General features: G+C 34.8%; 1 protein-coding gene across 1 annotated transcript; it reads left to right on the top strand.

Moving 5' to 3' along the window:
- Nucleotides 1-7,345: 7,345 nt before the first annotated feature.
- Nucleotides 7,346-9,005, top strand: LOC138710689 (uncharacterized). Its single transcript, XM_069841752.1, has one exon. The coding sequence runs from the start codon at nucleotides 7,472-7,474 to the stop codon at nucleotides 8,885-8,887; it is 1,416 nt and encodes a 471-aa protein (XP_069697853.1). The 5' UTR covers nucleotides 7,346-7,471; the 3' UTR covers nucleotides 8,888-9,005.
- The last annotated feature ends 5,908 nt before the right edge of the window (nucleotides 9,006-14,913 follow it).

Here is a 14,913-nt window from a genome sequence, read left to right as displayed (position 1 = left end):
GAGAGAGTGAGTGAAGCTAGAATGATGCTGAAATTTATCAGGAAGAGAATAAGAAATTGGTTGGGTTACTGGCTGAGAAGAAACTGCTTACTGAAGAATACATTGGGAGGAATGGTGAACGGGAGAAGAGTTCGTGGCAGAAGATAATTATCAGATTATAGACGACATTCAGATATATGGATTATATCGTCGTTGTTCCTGCAATAACTGCTATGTGCAAAATATAAAATGTTTCAGTAGGAAGAAAAAACACATTTATTCATCCTATGGCAGACGTACATAGGAGACTGTGAATTCTTACATTTTCGAAACAAAGAAATATAATTACATATAGGAGATTTTATTATTTGCTGTATCACTATTTAAGTTATTTAATAGAGCAACAATTTGAAAATCGATAAATATGTCACATAGGAGTTATTGCAGGAACAACGACGATATTCGAAGGAAGGCAGAAAGAATATAAAAAAAAACGAAAGATGAGAGAATACTGGGTTTGCAGTGAAAAACCTGCCCTATGAAAGAATTAATAGTAGCTTACTCTAAGAGTGAGTGACTGTCCAAGAGATTCCTTTGCGAGTATCTTGCGAGCCGAATAACGTAAACAGGTAGCGAATATTAAAGTGCCACCCCGAAGTAAGAAAATAAAAGGGTGGCATTACATAAGTTAAGTATGGTTTTATTTTAAACGACCGTGATATATTTCGGAATTTTTTCAAGGAGACTGATTAAAATAAAAAAATGCGAGAACTCCCGCATTGGAAGCAGATATGTTAGAATTCGAATACTTTATTAAGCTTCCGCCCGCTCTTCTTTTATCAATTTGGCTGCTGAATTGTAAATGCTAGCGCAGCATGCAATTCCGCCGATATGCGTTTCCTACAAGAAATATTTCACTCGATAAACCCGCTCACTAAATTCTCGCGAGAGAAATACAAGTTTAGTGCAGCGTATTACACAGTTGTGTGCGAGGTCACGGCCCAGATCTGAAGTACCGTCTCTGTGGGCTTAAATCTACGAATTTACTATGCCTCTGGATCTAGACGCTAGGTAAATTTGAAATAGAGCAGTAGTACCTTTATAGGCTAAGATATAAAAGAGGGTACAAAGAACAATGATCTGCATATTGTTAGTATCAATTTGTTGTGGAAAATGAAAAATACGAGTATATTTCTAAACTTTACACATTCAATTATATTTTGTTTTAAACTGTAAATTGGCGATAATTTCGGAGAAATTTCAGAGATTACCGTACTACTATTTCTATTGAGACTTACTTCTTTAGAAATATAACCCGTATTATTAATAACTAGCCGTACGCGTGCGCTCCGCTGCACCCGTTAGAAATAAATATAAAGTAATTACATAATTAAAATAGGACATTTTATCCAGGGAACATTCGTGTTTGATATAAGGATAAATCGTTTATTATGTTACTTAATTTAAATTGTATTTGCATAATTAAAATGCGATCATTTTGATCCAGAGACCACTCATTTGGTCATAAAAATTATTTTAGGAAATACAGGAAATGAATGTACAGAATAGCCTATCAAGTTTTCTGTGCATAAGAAGCTATTTTAATCTTACCTGTCCTCGATTCACTCAGAAGTTACTGTAATAACATAGCATTATGTCCATCTAGAGAAACTACACTTTCCAATGGTGAATTAATAATTAATTATACAAATCGGTTAATTTAACTTCTGATATTACTTCATACAAACACAGAAACATTATCTGTAGACTATCTTTCATAGCTTTCGATTGTTGCTGTCCAAGGCCCCTTATAGACGAAGTCATTTATTTTTTAATTCATTACACGGCCTTAGATGGCAGTTATTTTAATTTTAAAACTCATTTATCTCATTAAATATCAGTCCTATCAAAATTTTTCAAGGAATGAAACTTATCGAAAATTAGTTTTAAAGAAACTTTTGTTATGTAACATTTTTCACAAAAATCAATAATAAGCGAGATATTTCGATTTATTTAATTCAGGCCCCCTTATAACCCCCCTTTTAAATAATGTATTTTGAATGCCATATAGCCTAAAATCTAAGTTACAACGAACTTAATTTATATTCCACTTTTCATCGAAATCCGTTCAGCCATTATCGCGTGAAAAGGTAACAAACATACAGACAGACAGACAGACAGACAGACATACAAACAAAAATGTCAAAAAAGCGATTTTCGGTTTCAGGGTGGTTAATTATATATGTTAGGACCACTTATTTTTGGAAAATCGAAAATTACCAGAAAAATTTCGGCTACAGATTTATTATTAACTTGCTAAGATTAACTCATTCATTTGTAGGGATTCGTAACAAGCAGTTTTTTACGGTGATGGGTTGTTAACCCTTCGCCCAACCCCCAAGCTGTTCACGACTGCTTATTCAATATATTCACAGCTACCCTCCATATCTGGAGGCCGTCTCCTCTATCCGGAACCTTTGATCACCTTTACTTTTTAACTTCGCTCTAGAATATGCCATTAGGAAAGTTCAGGATAACAGGCAGGGTTTGGAATTGAACGGGTTACATCAGCTTCTTGTCTATGCGGATGACGTGAATATGCCAGGAGAAAATCCACAAACGATTAGGGAAAACACGGAAATTTTACTTGAAGCAAGTAAAGAGATAGGTTTGAAAGTAAATCCCGAAAAGACAAAGTATATGATTATGTCTCGTGACCAGAATATTGTACGAAATGGAAATATAAAAATTGGAGATCTATCCTTCGAAGAGGTGGAAAAATTCAAATATCTTGGAGCAACAGTAACAAATATAAATGACACTCGGGAGGAAATTAAACGCAGAATAAATATGGGAAATGCGTGTTATTATTCGGTTGAGAAGCTTTTATCATCTAGTCTGCTGTCAAAAAATCTTAAAGTTAGAATTTATAAAACAGTTATATTACCGGTTGTTCTGTATGATTGTGAAACTTGGACTCTCACTCTGAGAGAGGAACATAGGTTAAGGGTGTTTGAGAATAAGGTGCTTAGGAAAATATTTGGGGCTAAGGAGGATGAAGTTACAGGAGAATGGAGAAAGTTACACAACGCAGAACTGCACGCATTGTATTCTTCACCTGACATAATTAGGAGCATTAAATCCAGACATTTGAGATGGGCAGGGCATGTAGCACGTATGGGCGAATCCAGAACTGCATATAGAGTGTTAGTTGGGAGACCTTTAGGGAGGCCGAGACGTAGATGGGAGGATAATATTAAAATGGATTTGAGAGAGGTGGGATATGATGATAGAGACTGGATTAATCTTGCACAGGATAGGGACCGATGGCGGGCTTATGTGAGGGCGGAAATGAACCTTCGGGTTCCTTAAAAGTCATTTGTAAGTAAGTAAGAAAACTCATTCATTTGTTTGTTTGTTTGCCTATCAGTCCGTTTATTTATTTTTTATTTTTAGTTATTCGTTCGTTCGTTAATTCGTTCTCTTATTAATTAGTTAATTCATTCATTCATTCATTCATTCATTCATTCATTCATTCATTCATTCATTCATTCATTCATTCATTCATTCATTCATATGGGAGGAGAAATAATTAAAAGATATGCGATCGCGCGTTTTGCAGGGAAATTGGAGCTGTGAGAAAGAATCTATGTGAGCTCTAAGCATCTTGGCCACTTTTCTCACTCCTTTCTTCACCATTATGTTAAAGGAATTTAAGAGAATTTTTAAAGCGGAATGAATTAATGTATGAATTAATTAATTAATTGGGAGAAAAGGAAGAATTACAGTATAAATTAAAAGGTACGCAGTGGTAAACACGTCTTTTGTAAGGACTCTTGTGACTCATCTTAACATTTATGTGAGGTTCTAACCCTCAGGCCAATTGCCTCACTCTATTTCACTCTGTTCTACTAAATGGTCTTAAGTAATTTTTTCAGGAGGAAAGCCGAAAATGGGCGTAAACGAAGAATTCCGCATGAGGGAAAGGACAGTGTGAAAAATTTCGAAACATATGCTATAAAAAACAGAGCGGAAAGGATCGGGTAGAAAACCACGAGGCACGATACTCATCTTGTACTTCTGTTTCCATGGTGACGTTGCAGTAAACTTTCATGTCAAAACGTGACAATTGTTTTCTCCTTGTAGGTCGAATATAGATGTTCACGTCAAAAGGAATCGTAAACTTTTGTTTTATCCTTGGTCCAGCCACTTTCAATTATTGCCATTTTATCACTCTTCGTTCGTCTCTGAATAGCCCCTGTGGTTTAGAAAATGAAAGTTAAATAATGGCTATATATTCCTTACCATATACGAGTGCTATGCATTCTAACATATTAGAGCAGTTTCACGTTCAATGTGCAGGAAGTATTTCAGTTCCCGGTGCACAATCTTGTGAATACATCGTGGCAATGGAATACATCAATACGGAGTAGTCGTTCATTTTCTATTCATACTTCGAAATTTCATCCATTAAATATTTGTCGCTACGGGATCTCTTATTCAGAGTGTTGTACAGGTGCTATAACTCATCATAAAATGAAGGAGAACATGACCGTTTTACGATACGTATGCTTCAGTGAATCTTTATTCTGTAGTTATTATTTGACTCAGGTTCAGTTCAGAACGCTATAGACATCTCGGAAATTGAAGAGTATATTATTACAGCATCGTTATCAATTTTTACGGTGATATAAAATGTTACGATAGTTGCATTTTGGAGAAAATGTCGAAAATGGAGCATATAGAGGACGCAGAATAGATTAATAAACATATCACTTTAACGATGAACATGCTACTGTATGCGAAAGTCTCAATAAGCTTGAAAATATATTTGACTTATTTAGTAAGCTTTCCAAATACCCGGTAATTCATCACCGTGGATAACAACGTCAGTCACACTGAAAACTTCTGCAAATTGATGTTTGTATATTAATAAAATAGACTTTCTTCTATTCTGTAATAAATGCAATTTGGTTTTCAGGGCAACTGGTGTTTAATTTCCAAGTAATATTTCCTTGTTTAGCTGCTAGGTATTCTTGAAGGTAACGGTCTAACAAATTAATGGATTTAAGTCAACAAGACTTTTAACGTAGGCCTATGTATGTATGTATGTATGTATGTATGTATGTATGTATGTATGTATGTATGTATGTATGTATGTATGTATGTATGTGTGTATGTGTGTATGTGTGTATGTATGTATGTGTGTATGTATGTATGTATGTATGTATGTATGTATGTATGTATGTATGTATGTATGTACGTATGTACAGAGTATGTATGTAGAAAGTAGCCCAAAAATGCATATATTATTTGTTCATTAATAAGTTTGGAACAAACTGAGATAAAATCCTAATTTTCGGGGAAATGTTGTTAGTTGGCAGTGACCAGATGAGCTCGCAAGTGTAATGTGAAAACAAAATGGCGAATGCAAGGTTGTCGTTCGAACAACGGATGGCGATTTGGAAGTGGTATTTTAAGTTTGAAAACATTAGCGAGGTACGGCGACAATGGCAGAAGGAGTTTCAAACAATACCGCCGACACGCGTAATAATTGCGCGTATTCGGCACAAATTCGGAGCCAGTGATACGGTACTGTTAATGATGTGCAAAATGGACGTTTCGGTCGACTTGTAACAGCAACAACTGCAGCTACTTCTGCAGGAGTAACAATTTACACGTTCACCATAGAAATCTGTGAAAAGTGTGCACATGACACAAGAGTCAGTCGATCATATTTACATCGAATTTTGAAGACTGCAAAGTGGAAGGTGTGCACTGCAAGACTTCTGCGTGCAATGAATGAGGACGACCCTGATCGACGAATTGCGTACTTACTGTGAGTGGTTTGAAAACATGAAGAGTTTGCAGGGAACATTGTCTGGCCTGACATGGCACAATTCATACCGAACGGTCCTGTAAACCGCCATAATTGCGTTTATTGGACTCCCGAAAATCCGCACGTGTATCAAGACAAAGTCGTCAATTTACAGGGACTTAATGTGTGGTGCGGTTTGTTCTCCGGATTTGATTGTGTCGTTCTTCTTTGAAGGCCAGTTACCTTATACCGGTGTGGTATAATATCGAGATGCTTCAGACAACAATCGTACCTGCGTTCCGAGAGCTGCATGGAGACTAAAGATTTTATCTGCAACAAGATGGAGCCCCAACCCACTACCTTCGAGATGTCAGGGCGTATCTGGATGAAATTCTACCCGGACGATGGATAGGTCGAAGAGATGCTGTCAAGTACCCAGCACGGTCCCCAGACCTAACACCAATTTCTACCAATGGAGGAACCTAAAGGATGTTATTTATCGGGAAAAGCCAGCTACACTGGATGCGGTACGAGAACAAATCGAAATTTAACGTCATGTGCAGCTAACACACTGGAAATGTTACAAAATTTAGTTCGTAGTTCGGCGGCATCACTAGTGTTTGGATGCTGATGGTGGCCTACATTAAGCTACAATTTCCCCAGAAACGAGATTTTTTCTCAATTTGTTCCAAATTTATTGATGAACAAACAGTGTATAGGCCTACGAATAATTTCAAGTGAAAAATTGTTCCGGGGCCGGGTATCGATCCCGGGACCCTTCGCTTAGTGCACGAGTGCTCTACCGACTGAGCTACTCTAGGAACTATACACGACACTGTCACAATTCTTTCCTTAAGGGTTCCGGGATCGATATCTGGCCCCGAAACAATTTTTCCCTTGAAACTATTCAAACCTGCTTCACAGGGAGCTTCTACCTGAAAGCCAGATTTGCAAAACAGTGTATACGTTTTTTTTGGCTACTCTATGTCTCGTCTCGTCTCGCCTCGCCTCGCCTCGCCCCATCTTATATATCACATATATATTATTTAAGAATGTCATGCTATGCATGCCATGACATCATATTATGTTATGTCATATGCCACATCATCTCATATGTTTTATGATGTCTTTTTCACATCGTGTAATTATTAGAATTTGCATTTTGTTCCCGACAGTATTACTTACTATAAAAGCATTTTGACTTACCTTTCTGCAGAAAACTTTATATTTAAATTTATCGGGATAAACTTAGGTACATTAAAGTATGTTACTACAAATTCAAAAACATGTCTACTCTCTGTAGATTATTACGTAAAACAAGGACGCCCCTCTTTCACAGTTTCAATCCTATCAGTAAAGATAAGCTTCATTACCTTTTAGTTTCATAAATATGTCAATATTTGCAGTATTATAGTACAGTAAATATCACAAGGATTAAGTTGAGAGATATGATGCATTGTTTCTGTTGTCTTTTCACAAACAGAGAAGGATAAGGATTACATTTTCTGAAATGTAAAATATTCAATGAAAATTATAAATTAAAGTACATATAACATTTTGAACAAGCATTCAGTATAACACGTAGATACATGTTAAACGGTTCAATCATCAGAACATCAGACTAACTAGCCTTCGTGAGTATTACTTCCAAACTGATGTTAATTAAGTTCTACCATGCTTTCTACTAAAGAAGAATCTTCGTCACAGGAAGAGATATTGGATAGAATTAAAGAAACTTTAATCACAAAAGTACCGGCATATCTCAGTTCAAATCCATTGAATTTCACTGGGTCTGAAAATGACATTGTGGATTATAGAGTCAAGGACTGTAATGTAGAAATTTTGGATACACATGAACTAGCCTTTCATGGTGCATCTAGAATGTACGCGGCGGAAATATATCTGGAGGAGGAGAGAAAGAAGAAGAAACAATTGAATGTGCATCATGTGATAGTGAAAATAATGCCACGGAATCCAATAGTAAGATCAATGCAAAATTCCGTTGATCAATTTTATAACGAGTGCACAATATTGTCTAGCATAATACCATTTTTACTTGAAAATTGTGAAAGTACCGGGCACAAGAATGTGAGTGAAACTTCGTGTGGTATACAATCAAAGTTTGATGTCATTCCGAAGTGTTATTATTCTTGCCATGATCCTGAAGATGGCATTGTTGTTTTGGAAGATTTGAGAAAGCAGGGCTATAAAATAGGAGGTAACAAGATGATGTTAATGGACGAAGATCACATCAGAGTTGCATTGCAAGGATTAGCACGGTTCCATGCGTTGTCTTATGCAACGAAGAATAAAGATTTTGAAGGGTATAAACAGCATGTGGTGACGAAGTTAGCAGATGCAAGGCGATATTTTGATAAATCGACAACAGATTTTTCAATTGACAGATATTCTACGTTTTTGAAATACACTACGAGGATTATGCTGCTGGAGTTGAACAAATTACAACTTGAAGATGGACGTTTATACACTGAAAAGATCATGAAGCTTTGCGAAAAACTCGAAAGTTATCAGGAACTCTTTTATGAACTTATGACTCCAAAGGAACCGCTTGCAGTTTTGTGTCATGGTGATTTCAACAGGAATAACATGCTTTTCTGCTACGATTCGACTAACAGACCTGTGGGAGTAAAAATCCTGGACTTTCAGACACCCTACTATGCTTCTCCTGCTATAGATTTGGGACTCGTTTTGCTTTTGAATTCCACACCTGAATTATTGTCTACTGAATGGGATAATCTGTTTTGTGAGTATAATGGAATACTTCGGAAGACACTGTCGGATTTCCTGGAGTGTTCCGAAGAGTCTCTTCCTTCAGAATACAGTGTGGAAGGATTTAAAAATGAGTTTTCAAGACACGGTATCTATTGTTTCATGATTGCATGCACTTTCATTACTTCTTTAGCCATGAACGATTATGAAACAGATACATTTATAAAATTGGCTGATCGCGGATTTCCGTCATTGGAAGAGGCAGGAGAACTAATGAGAAGTACGGTCGCTTCAGACGTAGAAGTTGCTAGAAGATTGACACTTTTATCTCAAGTTTTTTTGGATAATATTAGTGTATGATAGATGATTATCCAACTGGAACTCATCATACATCAAATTTTGTAGACCTATAAGCTGTTAGTATTGCAGAGTGTAGTGGAATTTTGAGTGTTAATCAAATTATACAGTAAATCATAAATTATTTCACTATACCTTTTCAACCTCAATTCCGGGAAAGCTTAACTCAGTTTTGGAAATACTAATTTTGACTTCAGAAAGTCTAATCTCAATTTCGGAAATGGTTAGTTCATTATTCAGAAAAAAAAAATAATTTCGATGAGGCTAAAGTCAGATACGGAAAATATAAATTCAATGTCGAAAATGATACCAAACTTACAGGAAAGCTTACCAAGTAACGATGGATTTTCACAACGATATTTCCCTCATACGTTCCATTTGAAATAAGATATGTCCCTATAAATTTCTACATCCGAAATCTCATCTCTTCAGGTTGTTTGAAGAAATATATTTTCCAAATGTCAATGAACATATTATTCTTTTGGTAGACTCGTGGATCGGTTACCGAGGTAGACAGGCTATAGAAAGAATAACTCCAGAAGGTAAAACGGTGGAAGTGTTAACAATTCCAAAGCATACAATTCAGATTGTTCAGCCTCTTGACGTTTATGGCTTTAGGCCTTGGATATTTCATTCGCAAGTTCTGTGATAGTTTTCTGTTACTTGACACGAATATTATATTGCATCAGAGAGATAATGTGATAAAATTGTAGTCCTTAACACATAATCAGTTTTCATCTTCTAAATATGTAACTACGTTTAAATATTGTTGATATAAAACGCGGTACTTTGACAAAAAAAACCTGATAAATTCGTCACTCCTGTATAATTTTGTTTTCACGTTGATGTGCAGGAATATTATTTTATTGAAATGTTCGTGACACAAAGTTCTACTGTTTTTTGAGCATTTTTACAACGATTTTCATTACTGTCATCAGTACAGTGAGTAATTTAAGGTATGCTTACATGTCCTTATCATTTCTTCATGTACCATTTTATAGCGAATTTTATGAATATTATATTTCTGGTAAGTCATTTTCATTACTCATATTATTTAAGGAGATTTTGACAATACGGTATGCAGATAGATGAGATTTCTTGCCTGATATGTCTAACACATAGCACTGTTTGCATTAGCTGTTACGACTCTGGATTGCAGAATTTGAGAAAATCTGCCACCCGGTGTATACCCAACTGTAGTGTTAATACATGAATAAATACACACACACACACACACACACACACCTTGAAAACCAGACTTTCTTCGGATGTAAAATTTATAGGGAGGTTTCTTATTTCAAATGGAACGTATGTGGTAAAAATCTTTGTGGAAATCCATTATCACTTGGTGAGCCTTCCTTGTCAGAAATGAATTAAGTCACTTTAGGATTTCAAAGGTTTTCTCATTTTTTCTGCTATACAGTCACACTATATAGTATGAAAGTGAAATAGCCTTGCAGATTTTCAGAGCGAATAATTCATGTTGTATCTAACAAAACCCTATAATATCATATTGGTGGAAAGTTAACAATTTTTTCATAAAAAAGTTTTTTTTTTTTTTTTTTCTCAAATGTTTAACAACCTCTCATTCGGCAACTACTGCGAGTAGGATCGTGATTTTTGTCCATATCGATAGGATATCTAATAAATTCAAGCAATTGCACGCTGCGAGTTGGCTGCAACACAGCTCCAGCTCATCTAGCGAGACATACCAAGTTACAGAGTTCGTTGACCTCTGACATCTGTATCACGAGCAGCGTGTGTTCGCGACGATGTTTCCGAACTGCCGAAACTTCAAACTTAATTTTCTGATTAACCGTGCATTTAATCACAAAACGAAATATATGTTTTCTATTCATTTAAGTGTAACCTATCGACCCTTTCAATCCGCAAGCTTATTTCACTTCCACCATGTATATATAGATTGTGTATATAATTTTAGTATACACACGTTAATGTAAAATTGATTCTCCATATTCTCTCAAGTTAACAGAAATATTGTAGCTGTACAACCATTTAATGAACAACGTTTGTTAATAATATTCGTTTACTTGACAACAAGAATTATTGCGAGCATCATAATAAAATTTATTTAGTAGTACCATATACACCTACATTATATACATTGTTGCTCAAAATAAAAATAAAATAAAAGATTAATTTAGATACCAATAAAGCTTTTCGAAATTAGATTTTTCTTTTCGAAATCGAATTTCCTTTTCTTCTGAAATTAACTTCGCGTCTACCGAACATTTTATTACTATTTTCGGAACTAAAACAACTTTCTCAGTAATTGTATACAACTTCACCGAATTTAATTGAATATTCTTCGAAGTTGAGATTGGAAAGGTATATTAAGTAGTACCTTTCTGTGATTAATTTATACAGCTATGATTTCCCCGGGTGGAAATTTCCAAGTTTGACAGACAGGTGGATAAAATAACTTCCTCTACATATTAGTGGGATCATATGTGTTCAGCCACAGTAGCTGAGAGGTTTTTACGATAGTTTGGCCAATATGACTTTGTTAATTTTTGTCGATTGAAGCTCATGTTTAGCTGACGGATTAAGGGGATAAAAATGGCAGGAGTTGAGGATGTATCCATTGAGATCAAGGCAAGAAATTATTCGATAATCTTTATAAAAAATATGACCAAAAGATTAGAAGAAAATATATATGTATTATTATTCATATGTAAGTGTCCCTTCCATTTTCTATGTCACTCTTCTTCCATTATCGTTAAAATTTCATAGTCATGAATTTACTGTTTAGTTTAAAATAAAAAGAAATAAAGAATTATATTTACAATATGCATTTTATTTCTGTGTTCCATACGATTTGATGAAAGATTTTTTTCTAAGTTATATTGACATTAATAGCCTACCTTCACTACAAACGTCACTGTGATAGCCATAAATTTCCCACTGTGATTCCTCATGGTCTTGCATTGGCTATCTATTATTATTATTATTATTATTATTATTATTATTATTATTATTATTATTATTATTATTCACTTCCGTAACATAGCTCTGTGGATAGGGATTGCTCTTCTCAACAAAGCGATCTATGATTAGATTCCCGGAGTCGAGAGACTTATCTCCATTCCACGCGACTGGATATTTGTCCCTTATCTTGTACAGTTTCTCCTTCATCTTGTGCATGGGACATACAGAAACGTTGCCTCACGTAGTAAGCCTGTTTTACGTGCTGAAGTTCAAGGACATTTGTAAGGTGTTACATGTGTGCATTTCACTCCAGTGTTCATGAACTACTGAAGTAATTACTCATTCATGCGTAGTGTAATGCAAGCTATTGTGTATTTTATAATTGTTTGAGAACACTAAAGGAACTACTCATTCGTGTGTAGCGTAGTGCAATCTGTTTTTCTAATTATTTGGAAATACTGTAAAACATTTTGCAGCTAGTTTTTATAGTTCTGAATTATAGGAAAATGGAAGAAAATATCCTACAAGTAATTTAAAATATTTCACAAGAAGACATCAGTCGGGTATTTCAGAATAGTATTCGGATATGTCTAAACTGTACTGAAGCAGATGTACAGTAATGGCAAAAAAACGGGACCGACCCTTTTAGCTGATTTCAGAGCCTTGTTCACTCCAGAGCATGATAGACTGGTAACTAAGACTTTCGTGGTCCGAATCCTGCTTGGGAAGGAAACTTTTTTTTTTGTTTCTTAGTTACCAGTCTATCGTGCTCTGGAGTGAACAAGGCTCTGAAATCAGCTACAAGGATCGGTCCAGTTTTTTTGCCTACTACTGTACATCTCTTGTGACACAGGTCGGATGCACTTGTATTCCTTTTAAGTTACTTATAAATATTTTCCACGCTAAAAAGGTATTAGAAAATGAAGCTACTACCGGTACCGTAGAATTCGCGCGGTGGCTGATTTCGCAGTAACTTTGTGAGGCGTATGACAGTAATCGCCGCTGAGCTTGTGGTGTGAGGGAAACGTCATATACGTAATATGAAGGATCCTGTACGTGTCCTGCTACATCTCTGCGGTGGTCCTGCATCGTGCTGACCACAGAGCCATGGAAACCCGTAATGTAAGAGAGTCTGTTGCTTGTCGAACAATTCATCCTGATATACACTGTGTAGACTCGTAAGTCGGTGCAGGAGTAGTAATTTAAATAAAAAGGATGATAAGTTAGATATAGAAGAAATATTTTTGACATGCATATAATTTTACCTAATTAATCATATTACTTATCTTTGTAAGAGGCTTCGTAAAGCAGTTTATAAATTCGTTAATATTCAATGCTACTTACCCATTAGAGTTCTAAGAAATGTTTATTTGGCCATTTTTAATTCTATCTTTCAATATGGTATTATTGTTTGGGATGGAAGTACAAAAATTAATCTTAGTCCGTTAAACTTACTACAAAAACGAATAATTAAAATTTGTTTGAAGAAACGTTTTGATTGTCCAACTAAATTAATTTATTATGAATTTAATGTATTTAATATTGAACAAATTTTTTAATATACTCTATTAAAAGTTTATCATAAAAATCGTAATAAGTTTATATTACAGGCACATAATCATGACACAAGACGAAATAATAATTCAACATTAGTAGAACCTAAATGTTTCATATCTGCTTATCTAAAGCATAGCATTAATTTTTTCCCTCGGTTGTATAATTCTTTAGCTAAATTACACCCAGAACTTCTAACATGTAACCCACTAACATATAACAAGAAAATTGGAAACGTGTTAATGTCTTCAATTTGATTAAATAAATTTATGCTCGACCATGCCGAAATTTAGTAATTATACACCTAGTAGCAGCCTTTTAATGGACCTCATTAAAGTACACCTATTCATTAAAGTTCAGGTGTTCCACCAATCAGAAAATACCATTGTAGCAATATGAAAGCGCAAGTATCGATTATTCTCGGATATGAAATCGAAAGACAACTGTTTTCGCAAGAGTTCTGCAACAATTTTAGTAAACGCTGGCGGCGATATCACAACATTGAAACGTCACGGAGGCTGGAAATCCAATACTGTCGCAGAAGGTTATGTTGAAGAATCGATCCAAAATAAAATTGAAATCTCGAATACAATATTAAACTCGGTCTAAAAAAACAACACACAAATTAACAACAATTCACTGTCATCTTCCAGCCTTTCACAAAGCACATTCCCGCAAATTCATTTCACCAATTGCACAATAAATCACCTAGCCTATATTTGAAATAAAGTCAGTTCTGTTACTATAATAATTAGCGTTAATTGTAAATAATATTCAAATAAATTTAATTTATCATCTCATTTTTCAATGTCTAATTCAATTTCAAGATTATATCAAGATTAATGTTTATTTTACTCTCTAGATTATATCAAGGTCAATGTCGACATTTGTTTCTCGGGAAAAGTCAATACTTTTGCGTCTGCGCACATCTCACAATTTACGAGGTATTGCACAAGGTCAGTTCCGCTCCTCAGTCAGATAAGAATAACATAAATACTTATGAATAATTTCAAGTTAGAAATATGGTCGAGCATAAAAAGTCGTATCAAACTTGACTATAATGGTAATTGAGACGCTCGTATGAAAATTATGAAACTCGCTTGCGTTCGTTTCATAAACATACTCGCGTCTTAATTACTACCATTATAGGCTCGTTGCATAATGTACTATTATAGTCTGTGTGTATGAATTACATAATCAGCCTATATTATATTTGTATTCTATAATTTTGGAGTATATATTTTTTCATAAATTGTCCTACTTTATTCACGTACGATATTATTCTTCTCTGTGTTAATATTATGTTATATAATTTCATTGCAGCTGTAATTTTAATTTCAGTTCCTATTTTATTTTATTTTCTATATTCCTCTTATATTAATATATTATATTATATGATTTCACTGTAGCTGTAATTTTTATTTTAGTTCCTAATTTATTTCGTATATTCTCTTATAGGCCTATTAATAATATATCTGAACTGCGACCGAACACGAGCGCTGCTCATTCGGTCTTCAAATTTTATT

This window comes from Periplaneta americana, chromosome 12, assembly GCF_040183065.1.
Source record: "Periplaneta americana isolate PAMFEO1 chromosome 12, P.americana_PAMFEO1_priV1, whole genome shotgun sequence".
Lineage (NCBI taxonomy): Eukaryota > Metazoa > Arthropoda > Insecta > Blattodea > Blattidae > Periplaneta > Periplaneta americana.
This window is presented reverse-complemented; position numbering and strand designations above follow the sequence as displayed.

Bases quoted from the DNA above. Each gene is read 5' to 3' on its own strand.
- LOC138710689 (XM_069841752.1), top strand. From the start codon at position 7,472: ATGCTTTCTACTAAAGAAGAATCTTCGTCACAGGAAGAGATATTGGAT.